The sequence below is a fragment of the Saccopteryx leptura genome, chromosome 5 (assembly GCF_036850995.1).
Source record: "Saccopteryx leptura isolate mSacLep1 chromosome 5, mSacLep1_pri_phased_curated, whole genome shotgun sequence".
Taxonomy (NCBI): Eukaryota; Metazoa; Chordata; class Mammalia; order Chiroptera; family Emballonuridae; genus Saccopteryx; species Saccopteryx leptura.
The window spans coordinates 207,318,638-207,344,186 of record NC_089507.1 but is presented as its reverse complement, the minus strand read 5'-3'; the positions used below and the strand labels follow the sequence as shown (position 1 = coordinate 207,344,186).

General features: G+C 57.2%; 1 protein-coding gene across 13 annotated transcripts in view; it reads right to left on the bottom strand.

The window, feature by feature from the left end:
- Positions 1-25,549, bottom strand: part of PTPRT (protein tyrosine phosphatase receptor type T) — a 966,224-nt gene that overhangs the window by 12,079 nt on the left and 928,596 nt on the right. For 7 of the 13 annotated variants that reach the window (XM_066387766.1, XM_066387767.1, XM_066387768.1 and 4 more), the window contains 9 exons: positions 23,595-23,631; positions 22,176-22,273; positions 19,944-20,003; positions 18,820-18,936; positions 14,644-14,798; positions 12,138-12,273; positions 9,962-10,111; positions 7,732-7,905; positions 4,586-4,717 (listed from right to left, as the gene is read on the bottom strand). In XM_066387766.1, the coding sequence (XP_066243863.1) occupies positions 4,586-4,717; positions 7,732-7,905; positions 9,962-10,111; positions 12,138-12,273; positions 14,644-14,798; positions 18,820-18,936; positions 19,944-20,003; positions 22,176-22,273; positions 23,595-23,631 (1,059 nt within the window). The remainder of the gene's footprint in view (positions 1-4,585; positions 4,718-7,731; positions 7,906-9,961; positions 10,112-12,137; positions 12,274-14,643; positions 14,799-18,819; positions 18,937-19,943; positions 20,004-22,175; positions 22,274-23,594; positions 23,632-25,549) is intronic. The other 6 variants (XM_066387770.1, XM_066387774.1, XM_066387775.1 and 3 more) reach the window with 1 other exon arrangement.

Here is a 25,549-nt window from a genome sequence, read left to right as displayed (position 1 = left end):
CGCTCGACCTGGAGGGAGGGAGGCCCCGGGCCTGAGTCAGCGATGGCCTGTAGGCCTTTGGACAGATCTCTCCCCCTGCTTGGACCTCGGCCTCCTCACCTCTACAACCAGGGGACCTGGTCCTGGGTCAGACCCATGGTTTCCAAAGTGGGGTCCATAGCGTTGGCAGGAGAAGCCAGTGGGCTGTCTCCGGAGTCTTTAGAAGGGGATCATGCTGTTTTCCTGGACGGGAGGATGCTGAGTCTCTGTCCTTGGGCTAGAATTAGAGTATCTCACTGTATTTATTAGCTCTGCATACAGCCTGCAGATCAGAGATTCATGGGGGTAGTTTTGTTTGTGCCAAAAAAAAAAAAAAAAAAATACAGGAACACTTAATTATTAATTGGCAAGTACAGTTTGGGGATTCAAGGCTTTCACAATGGTGGGCGATGGCATGGTGCCTGGAGAGCACTCTAGTTGGTGCGTCTGTCACATGGCCTTCTGCTGTGAGATCCCCCTCACTTCCTCTGTAAGGTTGGGCCCACCTGGAGAGCCCAGGACAATCCACACATTTTAAGACGCTTAACTTGATCACAGGTGCAAAGCCCCTTCTACCAAGTAAGAGAACACGTTCATAGTTTTAGGGATTAGGAGGTGGACGTCTTTGGGGAGAGGCATGATTCTCCCACCTCATAGCTGGCATAGAGGGTCTCCTGAGCTTTCTAAACAATATGATGGCTGTGGCATGACCGCAAAGAGGGCTTCCTTCTGTTGTCTGCATGGGTGGTTTTTAACCACGGGTCTGCCAGTTATCGTCACACAACATCCGCGTGGTTAACTCTTTTGCGGACGGGCACCAGTCCACAGACTGGTGGTTGAAAACCACTGGGCTACACCCCCTGGACTCTGGTCTAACCATAGAACCCATAAAGATGGACAAGGTCCTGTCACTGCTACTGGGTGTGACTGCAAAGGTTCTTTCTGGTGTAGCCATCAGACACCACGGGGTGACCTGCCGCCTGTTGTGGCTCTAGGGTTTTGCCCCCTCTAATCTTGGCTGCAGGCCTTGGGAGTCCCACAGAGCTCGAAGGTCTCTCAGGTAGGATGTAGCTGCTCTGAGAGTCTTGATCTTGAGCTCCTGGGAGAACGGAAGAGCACCGGTGCTGGGGGTGGCCGGTCGGAGGACACGGTGTAGGATCTGGTCAGAGGCCGGGGCACCTGGCCGGCAGAGCGAGAAGGTAAAGCACTGAGCTCTCTCCTCTGCTCTCAACCTTACTTGCTGCAACTTACAGGCAGCCCAGCCATACCACTGGCACACGCCCGTATGGCCCCCCAGTCAAACCACAGGACGTGGCATCGGTCCTCTTGGGAGCACGCTAATGAGCTTGGGACCTGGGGCGGGCCTGTCCCTGTTGCTGCACCGGCTGGAGCTATGGGCTGCGCTGGCACGGGCGCCCTGGCCGTCCGACGTGGCTGATGCCACTTCAGAGAGCAAACCCCCCCCCCCCCGCTCCCAGGTGCTGAGGGCGGCTTTTCCCATGCGTATGCTGTCACTGTTTTATTCTCACAAGGTGCCCAGCTGTTGTGGCGATGGCGTCTGTATCAGTGAGTGCTCTAGTCATTGCCGATTTCCAGGGGAGGCTTGCCAGCTGCGTATGGCTGCCAACCTCGGGGACTGTCTGAGCCGGCGGTTTCCGCATTCAGAGAATCGATTCTCAAAGACTGCACCAATATCTGGGGCTGAAAGATCTGTATTCACCCAGGACCCACCCTGAAAGGCAGAGCTGGAGCCAATGACTGTGGCCTCTGCTTCTTACGTGTCCCAAAGTGAGGCTCACGGAAAGTCCCTCTGTGCCTGAGCTCTGGTTCTGCAGACGGGGGGTGTTGGAAAACGGGAACAGCACACAGGGTTTCTGCGCTCACCGACTGTCTCCGGCAAGCAGGGCGGTGATGCTTTCTGACTCTGGAAGTCTGCGAGGGTCTTTGTTTTATGGAAATCTGTTTAATTGCATGGTTATCTCAGGTTCCAGCTGTCTGTTGTTTGGCCCAAGCCTTGGAGTCACTTTTTTTCTCTCTCGCTTTCCATGTTCAACCAGTCAGGATGTTTAGCTGGGTCTACCTGACATATCCAGATCCGCTTCTGTCACCCGGATTATTGCCGAAGCTCCCTCTCTGTTCTCTCTGCTTCCACCCTCCCCGCCCCTCACCCAGTCTAGTGGTGTTTTTGAAAAAAAAAAAAAAGGTTGAATGACTTCTTCAAGTCACTTCTCTTCAGGTAAAACCCGAAGTTCTTTCTAAGATCCTGCTCACACCCCCCACCCCTGCCCCGGCCCTCCATGACCTGGTTCTTCTGTGTCTGTCACCTTCTGCTGCCGTCCCTGCCCTCTCTCTGCTCCTGTCTCAGTGGCTGCTCCAAGCTGTTCCTCAAACGGGCCAGGCCGTGCCCACCGCCAGGCCTTGGTGTGGGCCCCCTCCGCAGCCTGGGGTGCCCTCTCCTGAGATGTTCTCGTGGCTTCTTCCCCCCCAAACCTGCGCCCAGGTGACCGTCTTGGCAGGGCCTGTCTGGACCACCCTAACGCAGCTGCAGGCGTGCCCCGAGCCAGCCTTGCGACCTTCACGACCCTGCGCCCCCTTTTCTTTCCCGTGTGCCTGTCACCGTCCAACGTGTAACTGAGGATGCTGCAGAGTGTTGTTGATCATCTCCCCGCTCTAGAACGAAGTTGCAGGAGAGCTGGGAGTTTTCTGTTTTGCTTTCTCTGTCTCATTTGCTGGTGCATGCCAGCCCCCAGAACGGGTCCTGGCAGACAGCGGGCCTGACAGGCGCTGACACGCCACACGCAGGGCTGCACGGGCGCGCGGACCCTGTCCGGAACGTCCCTCATGCGCACGCCCAGGTCGCACTCAGCTTCACCTTCTGTAACCCGCGCCTCTCCTGGCCTCCCCGCCCGCCCTCACCTGTCCTGCCTCCCCACACGCCCCCGACTTCCCACACCGGAACCCCTGCCACCACCCACGACTTCTTCCCACTCCCCTCCCACATCCCACTGGTCCCTGAACCTGGGGACCTCAGCTGGCAGTGTTGACAGCTCACCCCTTTTCTGCACATCCGCAGCACCCCACTCCCCAATCCCAGGTCTTCGCCCCGCCTGTCCTCGTCACGGGCCCCCAGCCCCGGCCTTCTAGCAGGATCTGTCACACAAGTGTGCAACCGCTTCAATCCCTCTCCTCCCTGCACAGTAAGCATTGTCAAACTGGGCCCCGTGGAGCCCCCGGGGTTCCACAAAGGTACCCAGGTGGTGACTCTCTGAGGGGCACCTGGTGGAGCCAAAAGACCAGGCGGGTGAAGCTCTGACCCATCTGCCCTGCACGCCAGCCCCCGGAGGGCTCAGTCAGGCCCGCTTCGAATAGGGGGCTCACATGAAACCTTGAAGAAAGGATTCTGCCGTGGACAGAATAAGTCTGTGCCGCCGGTCAGGGCCCGCGCTCCACCGGGCCTGGGCCGCCCGCTGCGGGCTGGGCCCCGTGCACGTCTAGCGTCACCACGCTCTCCCGCTGACACCGCCCCGGCCACCTCGCACCGGCGCTGTCTGGCGGACAGGCCTGTCCGGGCCCCTGCTGCTCCCTCTGCCTGCCGCGTCCTTCCCCGGCCACTCCACCCCCACGCGCCCCATCTCTGCTGCCTTCTTCAAGGCCAAAGTCACCTTCTGTTTGAAGCTTCCCTCGCCCTGTGGGCAGAATTAATTGCTCCCTGTTCCCGCCAGCACAGCATTCTGCGGCTGACCTCTATTACGGCGCTGTCACACGCGGTGGGGACGGCGTGCTCATCTGTCTCTGTAGCCGGGCTGGGAGCTCCCGGAGGGCCGGGGCTGCAGCGCGGATGGAGACGTTTTGCTTTATTCACACACAGGCCGGGGCGCACGCGGAACGGCGCCGCGACTCTGGGCTTCCTTTGAGGCAGAGAAAGGCCTGGTTTTCAAAAACCCAAGAGGATACTCGCCCCTCCTCCACCCAGGAACAGCTGCCCCGGCACAGGAAGGTGGGTTCCAGCCGCTGTCCGGGACACGGGTCCTGTGTCCTGAGGACAGGCATGTGCTGGAGGCACACGGTGCTGGGAGCTGTCGGACTCGGGGGCTGAGGCATGAAGCCTGTTGGACACGAAGGTCCCCTGCACCGAAGCTGGGCCCAGTTTGGTGGTCAGTGGGCACAGGGTCCCAGGTTGAAGGCCCAGGCTCTGCATGTGCAGGGAGCAGGGTGGGTGGGTCGGCCGGGCATCGGGGTATTCCATGGGGGTCAAGACGCTCAGGGCTCGGTGAGCTCCGCGTGATGTGGAACAAGGCCCTGACCTGTGCCTGGGGAAGGGGGCACAGAGTCTGCAGCTGGGAGGTGGGGTGCAGACAGAGCCCCAAGCAAGGGGCAGCCACTGCTGGGGCATGGAGGGCGTTGAGGTGGCGGGGCCTGCCTGGAGACACCTGCCTTTGCCGGAAGCGGAATGGGCTTGCTGGGCTCAGCCTCAGCGCCCACCAGGGGGCAGCGCGGCTGGACAGAGGGAGCTCTCTGCCAGTTCTTGCGTCCCCCCCCATTCCCAGGCACGGCCACGCCTTCCTACCTGGGCCGTGTCCAGCTCATTCAGCATCACCACCGAGGAGCAGTTATAATCGAACACCAGTCTCCAGAAGTCTGCCGCGGTGTTGGGGAGAGGGTGCTGCGTGACCACGAAGGCAGCGGGCTGCTTGTGGCTCTGACAAAGGAATGACACGGGCTGCGTAAGACACATGTCCGTCAGCGACGTTCCGATGCCCAGGAGGCCCCCACGGCTGTCGGAAGCCGCCCCCCCCCCCAGCCCGCCAAACAGATTACACAAAACACCTGGATGTTGTGTTATCTCCAGGGGCCCTGGCAGCAAGGGGGACCGTTTCATAACAAACTCATCCTCCTCCAAACAGAGACATTTCATTAGGAAAGTGTCACTCGGATGGGATCATCCAAACAAATTATTTGCGTCTTGGAGCTCAGCAAATCATCATCATTACAATATGAAATGGAAGATTACAATATGAAATGGAAGATTGGCGATGCAGATTTGCTGCTGGGCTGGCCCAGGTTCCTCTGGGGATAAGAGAGAGCTTGTGTCCCTTTACCCACAATGCTGCATGAGGGGTCGGCTCAGCCTGGGGCGGAGAGCCTCCTGCAGGGGCTGACAGTGCGGGAGGCTCACTCCTGCCCGAAGGCTGGCTTCAGCGTCAGGCAGCCCTGGCTTTAGCTCCAGCTCTGCCACTTGTACATTCCAAGTCACCCAGTGAGGCATGCCTTCATTCATCCATTCATTTGCAAAGTGACATTTTTGTTTGTGTGTGCTAAGTGCTGGCAAATTATTAGATCCCTCCAAATCTCAGGTTCTTCATCTGGAAAATGGAATCAAAAGGATGACGTCCCACAGATGGAGTGAGATTTGCCTGCGAAAAGACCAGCCAGCCCGAACCAAGCTGTGAGCCCACTGGACACACCCCTGCCCTGGCTGGCTCTTCCTCCTGGGCGCGGGCACTGTGGCTGACACACTAGATGCCCAGTGCCCGTCTAGCAAGCAAACAAGTCCAGTCCCATATTCAGATGGGGAAACTGAGGCTCAGAGAATCTGGCCGAGGTGAGTCTGGACTATGCTATCTGAAGCTTCGACGGGGCCGTTTATCCTGGTCCCCGAGGAAGAGGGGTTTGGAAAGACTGGGGAGCTTCTCCGCTTCACTTGGGGTTTGTGAGAGCTGAGAGCGAGCCGTGCGTGCATCGGGAGAGGGTGCCTGGGGGAGGCCCAGCTGTTCTCGGTGCAGTCACACGTCAGCAGGACCACGGGAAGAGGAGCCCCTGTCCAGACCACGCATCGACCCTGGAAAAGACCCTGCCGGAGAGATTACCCAGAATACCTGTCCATTCTGGGAGCTCTCTGCACTCGTGGCCTCCCCTCCAAATGCCCTGTAATTACGGATGCCACGTATGTCCTTGGGGGGGGGGGTCCTGTCTTCTAAGGGTCTTTTCCTGGCTCGTGCAATGGTCGGCAGAACATCTGGGAGGACAAAATAGTTTTCCCCCCAGAGCCAAACCCTAGCTGCTGACAGCAGGTCCCTGGGCTATTTCCAGCTAGGGAAACGAATCTGGGCTTTCAGAGCCAAAAGACTTGGGGTTCAGACCCTTGACGCCATTGTTTCTCAGCCAGTCGACCTGGAGATAGTCATGGAAATACCCTGGTGCTCCGTAGTTATCTGGAAAATGGGGATAGTAACAGGCAGATGCGGAACAAGGCAGTGCAAGTCCAGGGCCCGACATGGCGCCCAGCCCTCAGCGAATGCTCGTTTTCTCCCCGTTTCCGTGATAAATGCTCTATTAGGCCAGTGCGCCTGACAAAGCCTTATCTGAAAATATGTTCGAGATCCGTGCTCCTGCCGGGTTTCAGGAATCAGCCAGCAATCCATTTCATGGATAACATCATCCTTTACCAGGGAAACATTAAAAATTAACCCAGAGGACTTCATATTTTTCTGCTGGGAGCCAAGCTGCTATGGTTACCAGATAATGCACAGACTGAGCTGGAATACAGATAAGGACTTTCTTTCTTTCTTTCTCTTTGTAAGAAAGGGAAAGGCCCCAGTGTTGGCTCACAGAAGAGATGCCCTGTGGACGAAGAGAACACTGTTGGCATCAGAGCTCGGCGGAAGGCATGTGACTTCGGGCAGCATCTAACCTACTAACGTGGGGCCGGGAGCATGTTTGATCCTTGCTTTGCGGAGGAAGGTATGGAGAGGGAGTTGTGACAAGTGGAAGACAAAGCAAGGAGGACTCTGGAAGTGTGAGCACACCCCTGGTGCCATCTTTTACCACACGCACACACATGCACACGTGCATATCTATGCACTTGGACCTTGGAACACTTTAAGCTAAAGCCAGAGGTCTTCCCTCCACGTCCAGCTATTTGATCTGACTAGACTCCCTACTTCTGGATCCAGGGTTTCCAAGGAGGACTTGGGCACTCGCTGGGCGGAGGCCAGGGCAGGTCCCTACAGAGCTGAGACAGGCATCAACCTCCCTGCCTCCAACACCTAGGACCTTTAGAAAGACTCGGGAGGCTGAGGGGTCAGAGTAGTTGGTCTTGACCCCGGGAGAGAGTACCGCACGTTCCTGCCTGTTAAGGGAGGCTCACATGGGCTGGATGGGCGTGGCCTCAGACAAGGTGGGGAGGGGGCGATAATCCCCTAATCCCAAACCAGGTCGGGGTGGAGCAGCCTTCCTGGGCACCCGAGGCTGTGAAAGCAGGACACAGCATCCCTCCCGCATGGTCACGCCCCCTCCATGCTCCCTGGCTGCCTCCCACCAGGTGCCCTTCCTGTTCTGGCCTCCGCACAGGAGTTCTCTGGGAACCTTCCTGGGAGCTCCCGGAGGGCAGAACCTGGGTCTGCACCATCTGGGTCGCCGGGGACAGACCAAGGCCTGGCGCGTAGAATGTCTCCTGATCGGGACTCGAGGCTGAGCACCAGCTCTGTTGGCAGCAGGAGGGGACTGAGGAGGCCGGGGTGCTGTGGGGGCCACTTAGAGCTTTCGGTCAGTCTTTCCAGACTCTTTATGGGGGAAGAAGAACACAGCTTATATATAAGTTTGGACAAGAGCGTTCAGGGGGCGCAAAGGTCCCTGGGGCCAGCCAGATCAATAGCCAGGAGAGAAAAGCTAAATCAATAGCCAGGAGAGAACGCCCGGCAGGGCTCCACTTACGTCCATCAGCGCCGCATTGATGTAGTTGCTGGATTCTCCATCCACCGAGATGAGGAAGGGCAGGCAGCGGTCCAAGGGCAGGACGTCCATGCTCCGATTCTTATCGTGGTTCCGAGGCAGCAGCCCGATGCTGCAGTCCTCGGGCCGGACGTGGGGCGTCACGATGTTGAGGGTCTGTGGGTATGCGGATGGAGAGACAGCTCAGGTGCTTGCCCGGCACAGAGAGACAGTGATGTTCAAACTCAGCCTAACCTACCCCACATTTCTACACCCCAAGCTTGGTCCTCCAGTGCCCTCCCCAGGTCAGGTCTGTTCCTCTTCTGTGGCGGTGTTCTGTCGTCTGCTGGCCTCTCCAGGCCCTGTGAGCTGACAGCCTCCTCCAGGGGCTCTGTGACAACACCCTGCCAAGGCTGCAGGGGCAGCACGCGCCCACGCAGGCCCAGGCGCAGGCTCCCAGCACCTGCCAACCATCTGGTAAGCTGCTCATCTCAGCCAGTGTGGCATTAGAGGGCAGGCCAGCCAGGAGGCTGCCAGGTAGGGGCAGAGGTAGGGAATCCCTAAGGAGTGCTAAACATCACTTAGTGTCATTGAATGAGGGAAACCAGCATGCCTCTCAGAGAGGAAGCTGAGAATGGCAAGATGCTTGGGTGAGCTGCTCAGCATGGGTGGGAGACCCTAAGGGGACACGCCCGAGGGTTTCTGGGAAATTTTAGGGCTTGTGCTCTGCAGATTAACTCTTACAAATCTTGGGCCAGCGCTGAGCTGCCCGGGCCAATACCCTACAGGGGGTCTTCGAGTTATGATAGTCTCGACATACGACATTTTGAGTTTATGATGCTCACTCCCATAAAAACTTAAATTGAGAAGTGAGTGTTTTGGCTTACGCCATTAGCGTCACACTTACAGACTCTGTGGGCGATCTAGTTCCCGACTAGCCTGAAACAATTCTTTAAGAAGGCAGAGAGGCCTACAACAGATCCTGTACCCTCCACGTCAGCTGCTTCTCGAGATGAAACACCTGTAGTGCAGGTAGGATCATCCCCAGCGTCTCCTGCATGTTCCCGAGGCAATCCTGACTCACCTGACCCAGTGTCTCCAGAACATTCTGCAGGTTCTCCTGCCTCTCTAGCTTCCTCCTCCCAATAGGTCCCTCTCTCCCACCTTGCAATGCCCCTTCCAGTGTGCAAGCCAACCACAGGAATAAAGGTAAGGAATTTTTTTTTACACTCATCTTTTGTCATTTTTTTCTCTTACTACAGTACAGTACAGTATATTTATGTCCTTTTTCCTTTTTCTGTGGCTTAAGTGTGTGTTTATGTTCTAGATTATGATTTTACAACTGCGTTGGGATAGGTAAGTGACTATCGTAGGAATGGAACTGTGCTGTAACCCGAGGACCCCCTGTAGATGCTATGTGCAACCACCAGGGTCCAAGTGATACACCTTCCCCTCATTTCCACATCGGTCTCTGCCCCGAATCAATCAAGTCTACCTGTCTGCAGGCGCACTGACCAGGGCCTCTGCCAGTGAGCCATGGGCCCAGTATTTTCCCAAGTCCTGGAGCTTCCGCCTGCCTGTTCTCAGCTCCTGCTGCCCGCTATGACCTAGGCACTGACCCTGGGACAGTGGGCTGTGCTCTGGCTTTGCCTTGCTCAGTGATTCGCATCCAAGCCTCCAGACAAAGTTGCCAGCCTCTGACCACACGGGCGGCAGAGACCCGAATGGCTGTGCCTGAACTGGACTCCAGGGTGGTGCTTCTCGGAGCTTAATGCGCAGACATCACCCAGCCATCTTGTTACCTTCCCACTGAGCAGGTGCGGGTAGGGGCCCGAGATTCCTAAAGCTCCCAGGGGAAGCCTTTGCTGCAGGTGTCCAGACCTCACTGTGAGCAGAGAGGAGGACACACTCCAACTGTCCAGAAGTACTGCGTCAACCCGAGTCCCGTCAGGGACAGAGGAGCAGGCAATGCGCATGCGCGTCCGCTTGTCTCCACCCACCGCCTGGCCCGGAACTAAGCACGCCCTCCGTTCGTCAACAACATAATCCTAGTTGAAACAGGTGTCAGCATCACTGAGTGACGGGTCCCTGGTGGCTCGTGTCCGTGCATTTTATGTTCTGGAACTCTGCAGTGTCTGCAGCTCGCGGCGCTGGAAGCACGGAGACCTGTCGGTGCTCACCAGGGCAAGCCCACACGCGTGTCCGTGCCGCGGAGCCTGGGCGGCGCTCTTACCTGAAACTCGTCCTTGATCTGGCTGGAGTTGGTCTGGGGGTCCAGCCTGCTGATGTTGTAGTACAGGGAGCGGAACTCGCACACGGGGATGGCGGTGTTGCCGCAGAGGCACGCCTCCAGGATGGCGTCGTGCACGAACACGTACTGTTCCTGCAACGCCAAGGGCAGAGGGGACAGGGTACCGGCTGAGCAGAGCGGCCTGGGACATTGGTGTCCACGTTTAATCCCGTGGCTGTGACAGATGGGCATGATTAATATTGCAGAACCACCGCTTTCTATCTTATGACCTGAAGAACCAAGTTCCCGTGTTTTTCGGTGACTGTCTGAGCTATGGTGAGTTCTGTCCTTTGCGTAAGAGTGAGCAGCACAGTCACTGGTAAAAATCAGAAACTTGTGGACGTGCTGCAGAGCTGCTCCTTGTGTCCTGCCCATGTCCCCTACCTGTCACTCTGACCTGCTGAACGCTGCTTATGGCAGATACCTGGGATTCACGCCTCCGAGGGCTTTTTCCCAGCCCCAGGGGCACACCTGGGCTACGTGTAGGGTGAGCCTGCAGGGTCCGGAGGTAACGCCCCAGGAGGAAGCCCTCAAGCAATGCTAGGTAGAGTCGGGGGACAAACATCTAAGTCTCCTCTCTCTTTGGGGGACACTTGGAAGAGCACGTTCCACACCATCTCAGAGCTCCCCAGGACTGGGTCCCCAGTGTCCACAGTGCCACCCAGTTTGTGAGGTACTTTCTCAGCGCTGGAAAGCTTGACTTCTCTCTCACCAGCCAGTGTGTCTTGGGCCCTCCCCCAAACGGCCCACTTGCTCTCAACTGCTTGTCTCGGGCTGCTCCTAAAACAGGTGACACCCCATCCGCCATCTCAGCTCTTGGCACCTCGCTGTTCTCTTCTCCGGGACACTCCCACCCCTTCTATGCCTTCAATGCCTCAGTTCCTCTGAAAAGTCTTCTCTAAACTCACCAGGAGGAAGTTGGTGCTGTATCTTCCAGGCTCATGTCTTTATAGAAAATGCTTATCCAGCTGCATAACAATGACGGATTTGAATGTCTCCCCCACCAGACAGAAAGGGCCACACACAGTGCATCTAGCGTGAGCCCGCCCTCTGCATGCATGCACGTGGCAACAGAGGACGCGGCCTCTTGGCTGTAGCAGCGTCACCGAGAAGCCTGAAGACTGGCCCGTGGGAGCCTGCGCAGAGCGCGCAGCGGGGCCCTGTGTGTACAGGCCTGTAAGTGGGGGACCCCTGCAGAGCCAGCAGGGACTGGCCACGCCCAAAGCCGTGGGCACTTTCCCTTTGCAGATGATGATGGAAGCAGCTCTTGATGTGCCCAGCTCTGACCGGCCGGGCACCCAGTGCCTTCACTAGAACCAGAACACGGGCTCGTTACCGAATAACAGAGCACGGCTCCAAGGAGCGGGACGGAAGAGGCTGCCTCGGGAGAGGGGTTCAGGGGAAAGAGCACGGCCCTGGAGGTCACACGGACCCAAGTCCTACCACTCTGGCTATGGAGGCTCTGGGACACAGTCGCTCAGTTTCTCCATCTGTAAGTGGGGGAACTAGCAGGACCTCCCCCACAGGGTTGTGAGGACTGGAAACAATCCCCTGAATGCCAAGGACCCAGCATGAGGCCAGGCCGTTAGCAGGTGTTCAACAGTGACAGTGAGCCCCTCCCAGTGCCCCCGGGTCTCCGACTCTCTAACTGGACAGAGGGTGCCTGAAGGTCCCCTTCTCCCTTCTGGGCAGGGGCTGTGTTCTCTCCTGTGGAATTCCTGCACGTAGCTCGAGAACTCAGGGCCTCGCTGAGTAGGCCATTCCGACAGTGACTGAGGCCATGTGGGGCACGGGAGGCACCCAGTGCATGGCAGCCCTTCCCATCTCTCTTCTATACAAGAGCACCTGAAAGTTGTCATTCAGCCTCTGCTTGGATGCCCTTAGAGATGGGGAACTCACCACCGTTCCTCATTGGAACTGTGGGACCTCAGGGTTGGCGGGGGGCATCCTAGCTTCTGTGATGGTTTCACCATAGCGAGCCACGTATTCACTCAATGCCATTTCTCCCACACCTAGGTCCCTTTCAAGATTGCCACAGCCCACGGGTGTCTCTATTGTACTAGGTTTCTCCTTGCTCAGGGCTGCAGGTGGCCACCCAGCTCAGTCCCCCAGGACTCACCTCCGTCTGCACCAGGTTGACCCTCTGGGCCCGCAGCTCACGCACGCAGTTGAAGATGTCCACCACCCCTTCGTTCTCGGCCATGTCGAGCATGGTGTCGATGGCGATAAAGCAGCCGGTCCTCCCGGCTCCAGCACTGGATGGATGAAAGGAAGGAAGGGTGGAAGGGAAGAAGGAAGGAGGGAAGGAAAGACAGTGGTCTGTGTTAGGGATCTTGGGGCAGGACCAGCCCTGGGGAGGCCCCTCACATTCAGCCCTGTTCCCGGGTTCCCTGTAGAGAGGTGGTACTGGGCAGAAGTCAGACAGAACAGTCTGAATCTCAATGTTACCAGGAGATCCTGGGCAAATGACTAAACTTAGAGCCTCAGTCCTCTCTTTTGTAAAACGGAGTGAGCTATTTGCCTTTGGGGCTGTAGTCATGGTGGCCAGCCAGAGGCTGTGCAATCCGCTGCCTTAAGTGCGTGTAGTTTTGGAAGGGAAGGCCAGACCGCCTTTCGTCTTGTTCCCCTCACGGACGAGGGTCTTTGACTCACATCGTGCAAAGGAAAGGAATGCAAAGAGGGAGAAGGAAGAAACCACGAGGCAAGCGATACTGGCTGCCCAGGAATCCGAGGAGGACAGGCTGGTGGGGACCATCCCTGACGATGATCTGGAAAGCCAACCCCTGCACCCAACCTCAGTGCTCTGCAAAGCACCCCGTGGGCAACAGTCTTCATGTACGGCAACGCTTCTTGGTTTGAATGAAGTCTGACTTGCATTTGCCCTAGAGCACTGTTCCCCCACCAATCCAGACCCCACCCACAAAGGAACCCAGCTGTCTGGGGCCTCAGGGCACCCCATCCATGCCTTCTACAAAGTCTCATCCTTGACCTGTTTTAGGGAAAAAACAACAGTTTGGCTCGATTTTAAATCTTGGGTCTGTCACCAGTGGACAGACTGCCTGGTGTCCCTGGGCCTCAGTTTCCTTCCACACATCGCCCTGTGGGGTTCTCGTGAGGCCCGACCTGTGTGTATTTCAGCATCACAGAGCAGTGAAGCTCACGCTATTTGGGGTCAGAACCCTGGGATCAAATCGTCATTGCGCCATTTACTGGCTATGTGACCTTGGGTAAATGACTCTCACCCGCTCTGGGTTCTGACACCCTCATCCCTAAAACAAGGCTGATGATAATAAACAGACCCACCACATAGCACTGATAGCACAATACATGTAAATTGCAGGAAATTATGTTGAAAAAAAGCATAATGCGTGTAAATTGCTTTGCCCTGTGCCTGGCTACATAGCAATTTCTCAATAAACGGTTGCTACGTATATTCAACAAATATTTACTGAGCACCTATTAGGCATCAGACGCTGGGACTGGGAGGGGGGACAGGAAGATGAGTGAGACACGTTTCCCGGCCTGAGGGGGCATGACACGTATGACCTCCTTATCCTCAGTATGACCTCCTCATCCTCAGTTGCCCCCGCTGTGAAATGGGGCTTCTAATTCTCACCTCTGGATTGTGAGGAGGGAGAATGGGGCAGTGGGGGGGCGGCGGCTCTGCCAGGGCAGGGATGAGCTGACCTGCATGCAGGGTCTGAAAGGTGGGCGGAGCCAAGGTCGCTGTGGGAAAGTCAGTGGGAAGAAGGGGGGAGGAGAGGGGAGGAGGTAGTGGCACAGGCTAGCTGGCCTTCCAGTTGGACGTCCACCCTCCTCCCATTCCTCGTGCCCTCGACAGGGCACTTCATCTCCATTTAGGAGGATTCAGACGGGCCTGTCATTCCCAATGTCACCTTCCAGGTCAGAGCTGAGAATATCTCTTCTCCCGGATAAGGTGACACCGGACGCTGTCTGTCCATCTACTCTCTATTACGGACCCTGTAGGCCGGCAACTGATTATTAAGAGAACAGAAGTGAAGAGAAGCCACCTCCCCCGAGGCACCCCGCTGCCACGTGCAGGAGTTAAGGGCGAGCATCTGGGGGGGACAGCGCGTTCGACGTCCAGCTCTGCCACCGTGCACCTGAGTGACCCGAGCTCTGCACCTCAGTGTTCTCATCCGTAAAATGGGAATGATACTGGCTCCCACCTCTCAAGGACGGGTGAGAAGTAAATGAAATCACGTGTGGGTAGAGGGCACATGTATCGGATGCTGTCAGGGCCGAGCACTTGTCCCCAGAGGCTTTACTATTTCAGGTCACAATGACAGCTCCTGCCACTCCTCTGGTTCTCGTTAGACCTCAGGTCGTGGGTCTCATCAGACAGCACTGAGCACAGTGGACACACGGGAGACTTTGAGGCAGAGAACAAAGGCCCCCGGACAAGACGAATGCCCCTCCCCGAGCGAGCAGAGCCGCAGAGGGAGCTCCTTCCTGAGGGTGTGGGGGGCCCTGCACTTACCTGCAGTGGACCACGATGGGCCCGGCCTCGGGGGCCCCCAGACAAGACGAATGCCCCTCCCCCCCCCAGCGAGCAGAGCCGCAGAGGGAGCTCCTTTCTGAGGGAGTGGGGGCCCTGCACTTACCTGCAGTGGACCACGATGGGCCCGGCCTCAGGGGGGTTGAGGAACTTGACCTGGCGGACGAAGCCCAGGAGGCCGGTGGCGTAGCAGGGGACGCCGTGGTCGGGCCAGCTGGTGAAGTGGAAGAGGCGCAGCTCCCGGATCTCATGGTAGCCTTTCTGAGGGGAGAGCGGGCCCGTTCTTCCAGCTGCCACCCCCACACGGCCCCTGCGCTCGGGAGCCGGCCTCCCTGCGCTCGGGAGCCGGCCTCCCCACCAGCGGGGAGGACACGGCTCTTGAAGGGTTAGCAGGTGCTTCTGCTGCGAGGGTTCTGTGACCCCTCGCACCTGGGAGCTCGGGAAGCGGAGAGTGACGGCATCACTGCAGGACTTGTCAGAGCCTTTAGTTAGTGTGCTCACGCACACCTGAATCCCCAGGGGGGCCTCGTAACACCCCGAGTTTGCCCAAGGGACCTTCTTTTGACAGGTGTTCCATGGAAGCTGTACTCAGCGGCACAGACTCAGAGAGATGTTGACCTTAAACACCAAGTTCAAGTCATTTTCAGTGGACGATCAGGCCTGTCAGTGATGAAGGTCTGGGGTCCTCCAGTTTTCCAGTCCTATCTGTGATAGTTTCTGCAGCTTTAAAAGTATCTCCAGACTTCTTTATCAGATTCTTTTTTTTAGAATCGCAAGCTATGAGACAGATAAAGGTAGAACTTCTTGACCGATGGGGGCGGTGGGGCCTAGAGCTCCGAGCGGTGTCCCTCCCCCTCTCCCCACCCCCACGCAGACACCGTCCAGTCCAAGGGGCAGTTCTGTGACTATGCTGGGGTCAGGTCACACCTCTCTGCCTTTGCTTGTGCAGTGCCCCTGCCTACATTTGTCACTTAGCAGTCTCCTGCAGGCCCAGACAGCTCTGAATAGGAAGCATGCTCGATTGTCCATTCTTTCAGCTCATGGCCTAATTGGGGACGTAGACTCTTAAGTGGATAATTCTATTAAAGTACATAAAGGAGTATCAGATAACCCCTTCTGGGGAGAAGAGAAACCAGAGAAGGCTTCCTGGAGGTGGTGATACCTGACCTGTATCTCAAAACATCAATATTAAAAATAATGGCTAACATTTATTAATCACAGACTATGTGCTGGCCACTCTCTAAACACTTGAATGTATTAATTCACGGAATCATCATACCAGTCTCCACACTGTTACCTCCTTTTTGTGGATGGGGACGTTGAGGCTGAGCACGGTAAGACCCAAGGTCACAGAACAAGCCTGTTGTGAAGTTATACTCTGAACCCTGGCTGTTGGCTCCCCCTGTCTGAACTCCCAAGCATCACCACACACTAGTGGCCGAGTGTTACCTGGTTGAAGGGATGGAGGGACTCCTAGGCAGAGAGGCAGGGCCGGCAAAGCATGGGGACAGGGCTTGGCGTGACAGGAGCCCAGCACCAGGAGCAGCCCAGGGCGACTCCAGAGGGAGTGGAAGGCAGGCCAGGGTGGACAGCAGGACCGGGGGTGGGAGGCCACGCGGGCGTCAGACTCGGGAGGGCCTGGAGTCCCAGTTCCAGGCCTCTGGCCCTTCTCCCAGAGGCGTTGGGGAGCTACAGATGGTTGCACAGAAGGGCAGTGCATCTGACTTGCATTTTAGGAGAAGGATGCCAGCTACCGTGCGAAGGGGGGGGCGTGTGTCGGGGGGAGTGCATGCCCACCCAGGTCCCCTGTCCTGGGCCAGGGGCACCTTCCCCCACAGCTACTCTGAGTCTTGGCTTCAGACAGCTCAGAATCACCCCCTCACTCAGAGAGCTGCTCTCAGCCCCAGAAGGAGCCACCTCCCCCGGGCTGGGGCCGGCAGCTGACAGTCAGTGGCCGAGGCTCAGAGTGACCGGTTCACTTTGTTAAGTCTGCTCAGGACTGAGGGGTTGCCCAGGAAGTGGCACTTTCACTGATAAATTCAGGGGGGACCTGGGCAAACCAGGATGACAGGTTCCTCTGTCTAATGGGTGCCAAAGGCCTGTGGCCTCAAGACCGGATCAACTCTGTCGTGCAGTCCGTGTCCCAGAGTTCCGGGCGGGACCAGGCTGAGACCAGCAGCCTTGCTTTGTCCTGCCTGCCTCCCTCCCTCTCCCCTCCGACTCCCCCTCCCACTCCACACATCCCCAGGCTCTGCTAACTCAAACCAAGACGGCAAGACTGGAGGTGGGGAGCGAGCAAAGGCCACCGCAGACGGGCTGAAGTGGGGAGAGAGAGCAGCTTCAGGGATACGCGCAGCTTTTCCCTCCATCCTCGGAGTCACCTCAGCCCGGGAGGCCCCTGTGCGAGCCTTCCCCGCCTGCGCTGTGACTGCTGGTCAAGGGCCCTCGTTCCCCGATGGGACTGTGTTCTCTTCAAGGGCAGACACAGCTTCCTGTTTATTTCTGGGTCCCCGGCTCAGGAACGGGTTTTGAGCAAGTAACTCAGGCAGTATCTGCCGAGCGCCCACCATGCAGAGCCTGGCTAAGTCGAGTCAGTCCTGAGGCCTGAGGAGTCTTCCTAGGGGGTCACACCTTCCCTTGTGATGGTTTGAAAGAAAAACCAAAGACAATCCAACAAAGGACTCAGCCTGCCCAGCTGGCTGCAATTCTTGAAGGCCTCCCCCGCCAAGGACCCGGGGCCACGGTGGCCGCCAGGCCCCCCATCACCGAACGTACGTGTGGTAGATGAGGGCTGCCCCACCCAGATCCCCTTCGCTGGGCTGTGCTCTGGGTCTCAGCTGCAGGAGTGCTGGCTGCTACCGATTCACAGGTGCCCCCTTGCTGGGGAAGTGCCCTCAGCTACAAGGGGCCAGCTCCCCCTGCAGGTGACCCCCTCAGTGCCGGAGCAAGGCTAGGCACCCACTCTGGAGGCCCCTGAGGATCAGGCCAAGGCTAGACTTCCCCTCCTCTCTCCTCTTGCACGTTCCTCTCCAGAGCGGTCCCTTGATAAACCGTGTGCCTCCAAATCCTGGCCTCAGGCTCTGCTTCTAGGGAACCCGACCTAACACCACCTCCATGTACCTGCTGTCCTCCTTCCAGTGGGGGGCGCTGCAGGGAGCAGCCAGGGTGTCCAGCACCACAACGGGGGACACAGCGTGGGCACTGTGCAAGGGCTGGCTCTGGTCCCAACAAGGGAGGACTTGGTCAAACCCTGACAGCACAGGTCTCAAAGCACTGACGTCCCCAGTGCCTCCGCATCCTCAGGCCTGTGGCCGTTTGGTCCCTTAATATTGTTGCTTTTAGAAAATGGTAACCGGGGTAGAATGGACGTGACAACGAGCTTCGAGTCAGGGGCTCACGTGTGAATCCTGGCCCAGCCCCCTTTCAGACGGGCAACTTTGGACAGCTGACTGAGACGCTCTGTGCCTACTTTTTTCATCTATAGAGTGGGAGTAATAATTGGACCTCCCTCAAGGGGTTGTTAAGAGGATTAAACGGGTTAATTTATGCAAAGCGGTTAGAACTAAGCGCCTGGTTTTAGTAAGTGCACAACAAATGTTAGCTATCATGACCATACAAGAGTAATGCCATCCTAACAATGGCTCGATAATAATGCAATTATAGACATAAGAACGATAATTTGCGAGCTCACTCTTGCTCTCAAGCTCCTGCCACCTTGGCCTCCTTTCAGTGCCCAGACCCGACACTGTTGACATGTGTGGTGGGATAGTTCTCTGTTGCTTGGGGCTAGACTGTGCTGTGCACAGCAGGATGCTTATCAGCATCTGTAACCTCCACCCGCTAGGTGTCAGGAGCACCCCTCCTCCCTCTGTTTTGACAACTAAAAATGGCCATTTTCCCCGTGGGATAAAAATCACTGAGTTGAGAAGCACAGGCCTAGAACATGCTGAAAAATTTTCTCCCCAATTTTTTGCTTAAATGCCTCCTCCCCCAGGAAGCCCTCTCTGACCAGCTCATCCTCCTGTCTTCACTCATGGCCTGTTTCTTCTGTGGCTTTTATCACCACATGTTATTATTCCACTTATTTGTGAATCCTGTTCATCCCTTTCTCTGGAGGTGGGACCATTGGGAGCAGGAGCCACGTCTAACGTAACGGCTGGTCTGTCCCTGGGGCCAAGCACAGGATGGGCGCACAGCGGACCTCGCTCACTGTGTGTCCTGAATGCAGAGACCAGCCAGCTCACCTAGTGAACGGGCCGCCCACAACCACTGGGACGCTTACCTTCTGGACTGTGAAAGTGCGTATGACGTATTCTGCCAGGGGCTCCGTTTCAATCAGGGTGACTTTAATGTCCCCGTAGACCTCCGTGTCATCCGGCCAGTATCGCACACACTTCACCTGTGAGGAAGGACAGAGACGAGGACCTATGAGCAGGTGGCCGAGTGGGAACAGCCACCTCCTCTGGCTTTCCCATTCGAACAAACCCAAGGGTGACTTTGGTGGCATTTCAGTCCAAGGGGTTCTCAGCTGGCCAGGGCTCAGCCAAGCGCACAGGGCCAGGCCCACGGCCAGAGGACCTGGAGCCGTCGGGCACAGTGGGTTCTCAGCTGGCCAGGGCTCAGCCAAGCGCACAGGGCCAGGCCCACGGCCAGAGGACCTGGCGCCGTCGGGCACAGTGGGTTCTCAGCTGGCCAGGGCTCAGCCAAGTGCACAGGGCCAGGCCCACGCCCAGAGGACCTGGCGCCGTCGGGCACAGTGGGTTCTCAGCTGGCCAGGGCTCAGCCAAGTGCACAGGGCCAGGCCCACGCCCAGAGGACCTGGCGCCGTCGGGCACAGTGGGTTCTCAGCTGGCCAGGGCTCAGCCAAGTGCACAGGGCCAGGCCCACGCCCAGAGGACCTGGCGCCGTTGGGCACAGTGGTCGTTACCTTCGCTGGCAGAGCCCTTATACTTTTCAAATCCATTATCACATAGATCTCGGCGAGACAGGCGGGTGGTGGCACCCCCATATTGCAGATGAAAATACTACTCGTTTGGAGGTTGAAACAGCTTGTCCAAGGTCCCCTGGCCAGTTTTCTACTTTGGGCTGAGTGGGGTATCAGCCGAGCAGAGATGAGAATACAAGGTGGGGAACAGTGAGGAGGAGAAAGCGGAAGTGGTCCGGAGAGGGACATCCCTTCTGAGAGCTGGCGGTCAGGGGCTGAGGAGCAGGCTGTGAGCGGGGGCGGTGGGTGGGGGGCAGGTGGACCCTGCTGGGCTCCAGGGGATGCCCTACCACGGCTCTCTGCCCTGGGCAGGGCGTGCGGACTCTACGGACAAGCCATCCCCACACCTGACTCTGAGTCACACTCCACAGGAGGAAAAAAACGAGATCATGGTTTTCCCCTTAAAAGAACAAAAGCATTACCATTCCGGGGGACGCCGCACGGCCTAGAGTGGCATTTCCCACAGTGTGTTCCGCTGGGTGCTAATCGGTGTTAGGTAAACGAGAAAACAAAAAACAAAGGAAAAAAGGTTTTGTGGTCAAATGAGTTTGGGAAATGCTGGATTAAACAAAGTCAAACAGGCTGTTTTGCTACAGGACTACTTGGCTGGTTTAATGTGCTACTGCTAATGTTTTTGTTGTTGTTGTTGTTGTTGTTGTTTTTTTGATTCTCCAAAAGGGGGCAAAGAGTAGACAGCATTTCCCAAACGTATTTAACCATGGAACCCTCTTCTCACTAAGCATCCTGCAGACGAGCATCCCGTGGAACCCACTTAGGGAAACGCTGGCAGCACGCAGCAGGCTTTGGGGGCAGATGGATGCATCGCACGATTCTAGCACAGCGGCTGCGCAGCTTCCAGAACGTGCTGAACCCTCTCTGAGCCTCCGCTTCTCTTGAGGATGACAGCTATATCCTCACTAGGTCTAACACTGTCTTCCACAAATACTTTACACGTATTATTTTCATCACATATCACTATAACCAGATAGAGATGATGATCATCCCCGTTTTACAGGCCAGGAAGTGGAAGTGCGGGGGAGGCTAAGCAAATGGCCTGAGGTCAGCAGTCAGGAAGGGGTGGAGGCAGGGTGCAAAGCCAGGGTGTCTGGCGCGATTGTGAGATGAAATGAGGTGAACATATGGTAGGATCTGGCCCGGGGCCTGGCTCCCAGCAGGAGCTCCGTCAGGAGACTGCTCTCCTGATCCTTTCCCAAATCCAAATTAGATTCATGATCTCTCCATCCAGGGAACCTGCCTCCGATGGATGGTATGTTACAGAACAGGCTGGAATTGGCCACGGCGGCACCAGGAGCATTAGGAGGAGAGCCAAGAGCGGGAGACCCTGCCCGGCTTCTGTCTGGGAGACTTCAGGGTAGTGACTCCACCCCTTTGAGTCAGTCTCCTCATCTGCAAAGTGGGGGAGTGGACCAGACAAGGGTGGGCTCAAGGATCAAGTCTCTCCTGGCTCTGAACACCCAAGAGGACGTGAGATGTCCACCGCGCTTTACTAGACTGGGCCTCACTTCCAAACAGCCCTTTCCCATTATCTCGGCGGCCAGGACTCTATTTTAATGACTTTTCCGGTTCTTGCCAAAATGGAAACTTACCTGCCCGCTCTAGTTTCAGGCTCATAAGTAGAAAAGCCCTCTTAATTCTAGTGAGCGTGCACCCTGCCTGTGAACCCGGTGGCCCGTCCTCCCACAGGCCTCAGTTTACCACGTAGGCAACCAGACGCTGGGCCTAGCAGTCCCGTTTCTAAGCCCTCAGGGTGGTTGAGGGCCCCAAGGGAGGGGCGGGGGCAGAGCAGAGCGGAGACCGCAGCCTGGACCCCGGGGAAGGTGGAGGTTTCAGAGGCCAGGGCACAGGGTCGAATGCTGCCGAGAGGCAGAGGACAATGAGGAGAGAGACCTGGCGGATTTGTCCACACGGAGGACGTGGGTGATAGTGACGACGTCCCTGTGGTGGGAAGAGGCACCTGAAGGGAACGGAGGGCAGGAACAGAGCCTGCGTGTGCCTCTCTGGGGTCTGGCAGAAAAGCGGGGACAACAGACTCATTTTTGTCCGCCTGTTCTATATGTGTAAGGGCAAAGGAACTCGGGATGTTTGCATGCGGACGTCTAGCGATCAGAAAGGAATTCTTTCTCAGGTGAGGGAGGACTTGGGAGAACTCTCGAGTGGAGTCCATGACTCAAGGCACTGGGATGGCCTTTGCCCAACATAGTTCAACTGGTACAGAGGGGGAGGACGAGATGGCTGTAGACACAAGTAGGTGAGATGAGAGCTCACGTCTGGTGGTTTACATCGCCAACTATATGAGATGATGTCATCAACGGAGCGCGAGGGTGGAGAAAGGCATGGGGGGGGTCTGAAGGGAAAGGAGAGTCCCCGAAAGGCATGGGGGGGGGTCTGAAGGGAAAGGAGAGTCCTCGAAAGGCATGGGGGGGTCTGAAGGGAAAGGAGAGTCCCCGAAAGGCATGGGGGGGTCTGGAGGGAAAGGAGAGTCCCCGAGCGTGGAAGGGCGGTGAGGCTTCCTCCCCCGTGGGAGGCTGCGAGGCTGAAGCAGCGAACGGGAGGCTCGTGGCACGAGGCTCGGACGGAGACGTGCCCGGGTGTGCCGCCCCAGCACCCTCTCGGCAGCCGCAGGAGGGGCTTACCCTGCCCACTTCCACGAGGTTGGTGACCATGACGATGCTGGCCGAGTTCTCCTGCCAGATCATCCTCCAAAAGTCCTTCACAGTCTCCTGCATGGGACCTGCCAGCAGAGAAGGTGACGCCAGGGTCAGAGGCTGCCAGTGTCTGGAAGCAGCCCGGAGGCCACCCCTTCTGGCCGCTCAGTCTGGGCTCACACGGGTGGGTGACAGCAAGGCCAGCCAGGGGCTCCCCGCCGGGACACCTGGGGAGCTGAGACCGGGGCCCACGGCGTGTAAGGTCAGGGAATGGGTGAGGAAAGCCACCTTCCGACCCGCCGAGGTCTGCGGCACCCACTGGACATTGCCAGCTGCTCTCCTCTCCCCTCGCTCACTCCTGCTCGGACCCCGTCTACCAGCCCCTTCCCCCTGACCCGTCACCTTCTCTGGGCTACGTTATGGGCTAGTCATATAGCTTCGGGGAGCTTTTGTAAGTGCTGGGCTCCAGAACCTCGATGAGACAGGAAGGAAGTGGGTAGCGAGGGCGGAGAGCGCGGGGAGCCAGACGCTGAGGCACAAGGAAGAGGTGCCCCATGTCGAGCATTGGGCGGGGGGCACCAACAGAGAGACCAGAAACCGGGCAGAGCATGGGGGACCGGGTCTGCAAACCCAGGGCGATTTCCCTGGAAAATCCTCTTTCAATGTCCTGGGCCTTCATCATTATAAAAATTGTAAGAGTCATATGTATATCTGATATAAAAATTTGAGCGCCATTTTTCTCTGCATATGCCTATATGTATATGTGTATGCATATGCATGGTATATTTACATATGTGTACTATATGGATTTTCCCATGCCCTTCGACATTCTTACCAAGCATGATATTTTTCATAGCTGCATAATTTTCCACAATAGGAAAATATGACATGGTAACCAATCTATCAATGGACAGGCACCTAATATTTTTCACTTTCTTCGTCTTATAGATAAAACTGTGACTAGATAAGTCAAGGTCCACGTTATAAATACCCACAGGGTTTCCTCTCAGGAGGGTCGGAGAGGTAGGATCATTTTCAGCCTCCTGCTAACACGCTGCCCAGCTTCCTCCTAGGGCTGCTGGCTGTTTGCCTCCTGGACGCACACCGTGGTGGTGGGGGGGGGGCAAGGTGCCAGCAGCTCCACTTCCCCATGGGGGCACGTGCCTGAGGCTGACGCTGGTGGTCTGTCCTGCCTGCCTGTTCCCTGGCCACACCTCTCGCCCCTCTCACTCGGGTCTCTCTGCTCTGCAGCTGAACTCGTCACCTCCTTCCTTCCCACACGCACACAGCAACAATCTCAGGACCGCTGGACCCCTACTCCCATGCCACTTCTTTGCCAGCAGCAGCTCATTCCCCTCCCCCAGCGGAGGGCGGGGCCCTCCAGAGGGAAAGGGGGGGGGTGCTTACCTTGCGTTGCAATGTAGTGCCGAGGTCGATGGTACCCCTGGAAAACAACGAAAAGCTCAGTGAAGGGCCTCCCGTTCAAAGTTTGCAGATGGCACCCCATCAATCATTACCCTTCCTAAGACGTGGCTTCCTCGTAGGCAAAATGGGAAGAGCATTAGACATTTCCCAGAAACGTGGCGGAGATTAAGTAAGGCTGTGCATATAAAGAGCTTAGTGTATCACTGAATGTTAGCTGCGGCTATAGCTGGGAGGTACCCATGCAGGCTGGCCCTGAAGCCAGCAGACAGGGAGCAAGGATTGGGTGGGCATCACCTGTGCGCAAGCACCCGGATAAGAGGTTAAAACTTAGAGCAGCTCCTAGCACAAAGGGACCGCTGCACGTTAAGTCATCCATTCCTACTATGCACGAGGCGCTGGAAATACGAGAGTGAACCAGAGGGGGGTGGGTGCCACTTCTGAGCAGCTTACGGCCCGAACAGACTGGGAGGAGGGGAGATGTGGGGCTCCGCGGAGCTCCCCCGGGGAGCTGACTCAGCGTGGAGGCCGGGGAAGTGTTCTCTGAGGCTGAGCTGGCCCCGGAGGCTGAGCATGGGCATCTCGCCATCACTGTTCCTCCTGTTCCATCCCTTCAGCAATCTATCTTCTCAGCCTTCCTGCCCCTCTCCCGGGGCTCACTGGCTGCCTGCCCTTCTTCACTGACCGACCAGGTTTCTATCTAGAGGCCTCGCAATGGCCGTTCCCTGTGCCGGCTACGTCTGTCCCCAGGTCACCGCGGGGCTTGCTCTCTCCCTCCATCCAGGCTTCTGTTGTCAGTCACCTCCACAGAGAACACGCCCCTGACCACGCAGTTGGCCCCTTTCTCCTTTCTCTCATTGACTTTTTCTTTTCCTTTTTCAGAGCCCTTATCACCAAATGGCATAATGTTCTTTGTTTATCCACATGCTTTTCTGTCTCCCCCATGGAATGAGTGCTCCAACGGGCAGGGCTGGGTCGACGGCTTGCTCGTGGCCGTGCCCAGCCCAGATAAGTCTGCCCGGGCCATCCGCCTTGACAAATGCCCAGTGGGCTCAGGTCATGGGCCTGCTCCCGTGCTGCAGCTGAGCAAACCGACCCTGTCTGGCCTCCAGGAAGTCCCCACAGAGGAAGCACCGTCATCACGAGCGAGACTCCCCAGCGGTGTGGACACGAGGAAATGAGCTGCTCCATCGGGGCTCCTCCAGGGACCTGCCAGGAGCGGGCAGGGGACACTTCCTAACCTTAAACGGACTCGGAGTTCAGTGCAGGTCCTACCTACCCAGCACGCGGCCCGCCTGCCACGCAGCAGCCGCGGGCCTGCCTGCATTCGGCCGTGAGCCATGGGAAAGAGGTTTGCATCCAAAGCGCATTTATCTCACTCTGCACTCACGCATCTGTTATTTACTGGGGGCCCAGATACGATATTTATTTCCAGACTGGTCATTTATAACAGATTCAAGTGGCCGATACATTCTCGGGCGCACAGACAGACCCGCTGGCGGGACGGTCCAGATGGCGGCGGAACCGCGGCCTCTGGAGGCGACCACCGGGCTGGCCCGTGCAGCTCCTTATCCAAACGGGAGTCATTGTAATGGATCGTCAAGGTCCCATCCCGGGTTCTAGCGTGGGCAGCGAGCTCTTCACAGAGCTGGGAGGGATTCCGCCGGGGGTGGGGGGGCCAGGACAGAGTGGTGAGGACTGCGTAGCTGTCTGGAGTACTGACTGGCCGGGAATACCCAGAGACACCCCAGGAATTTAAACTTTGCTGGCGTGCATTGTAGGCTCACTAGGAATGGGATTCTCCTACCCCCTGGCCCATATCGGTCACTCTGGGAGGCGCTTGTGCTGGGTGTCCTCTCTGTCCCCTTTCTTCCCTTCCAGGCTCTGCTCTGTGCCGGGAAAGGCTGACCTGTAGGGACCACACCACCGGCTTGCACGCT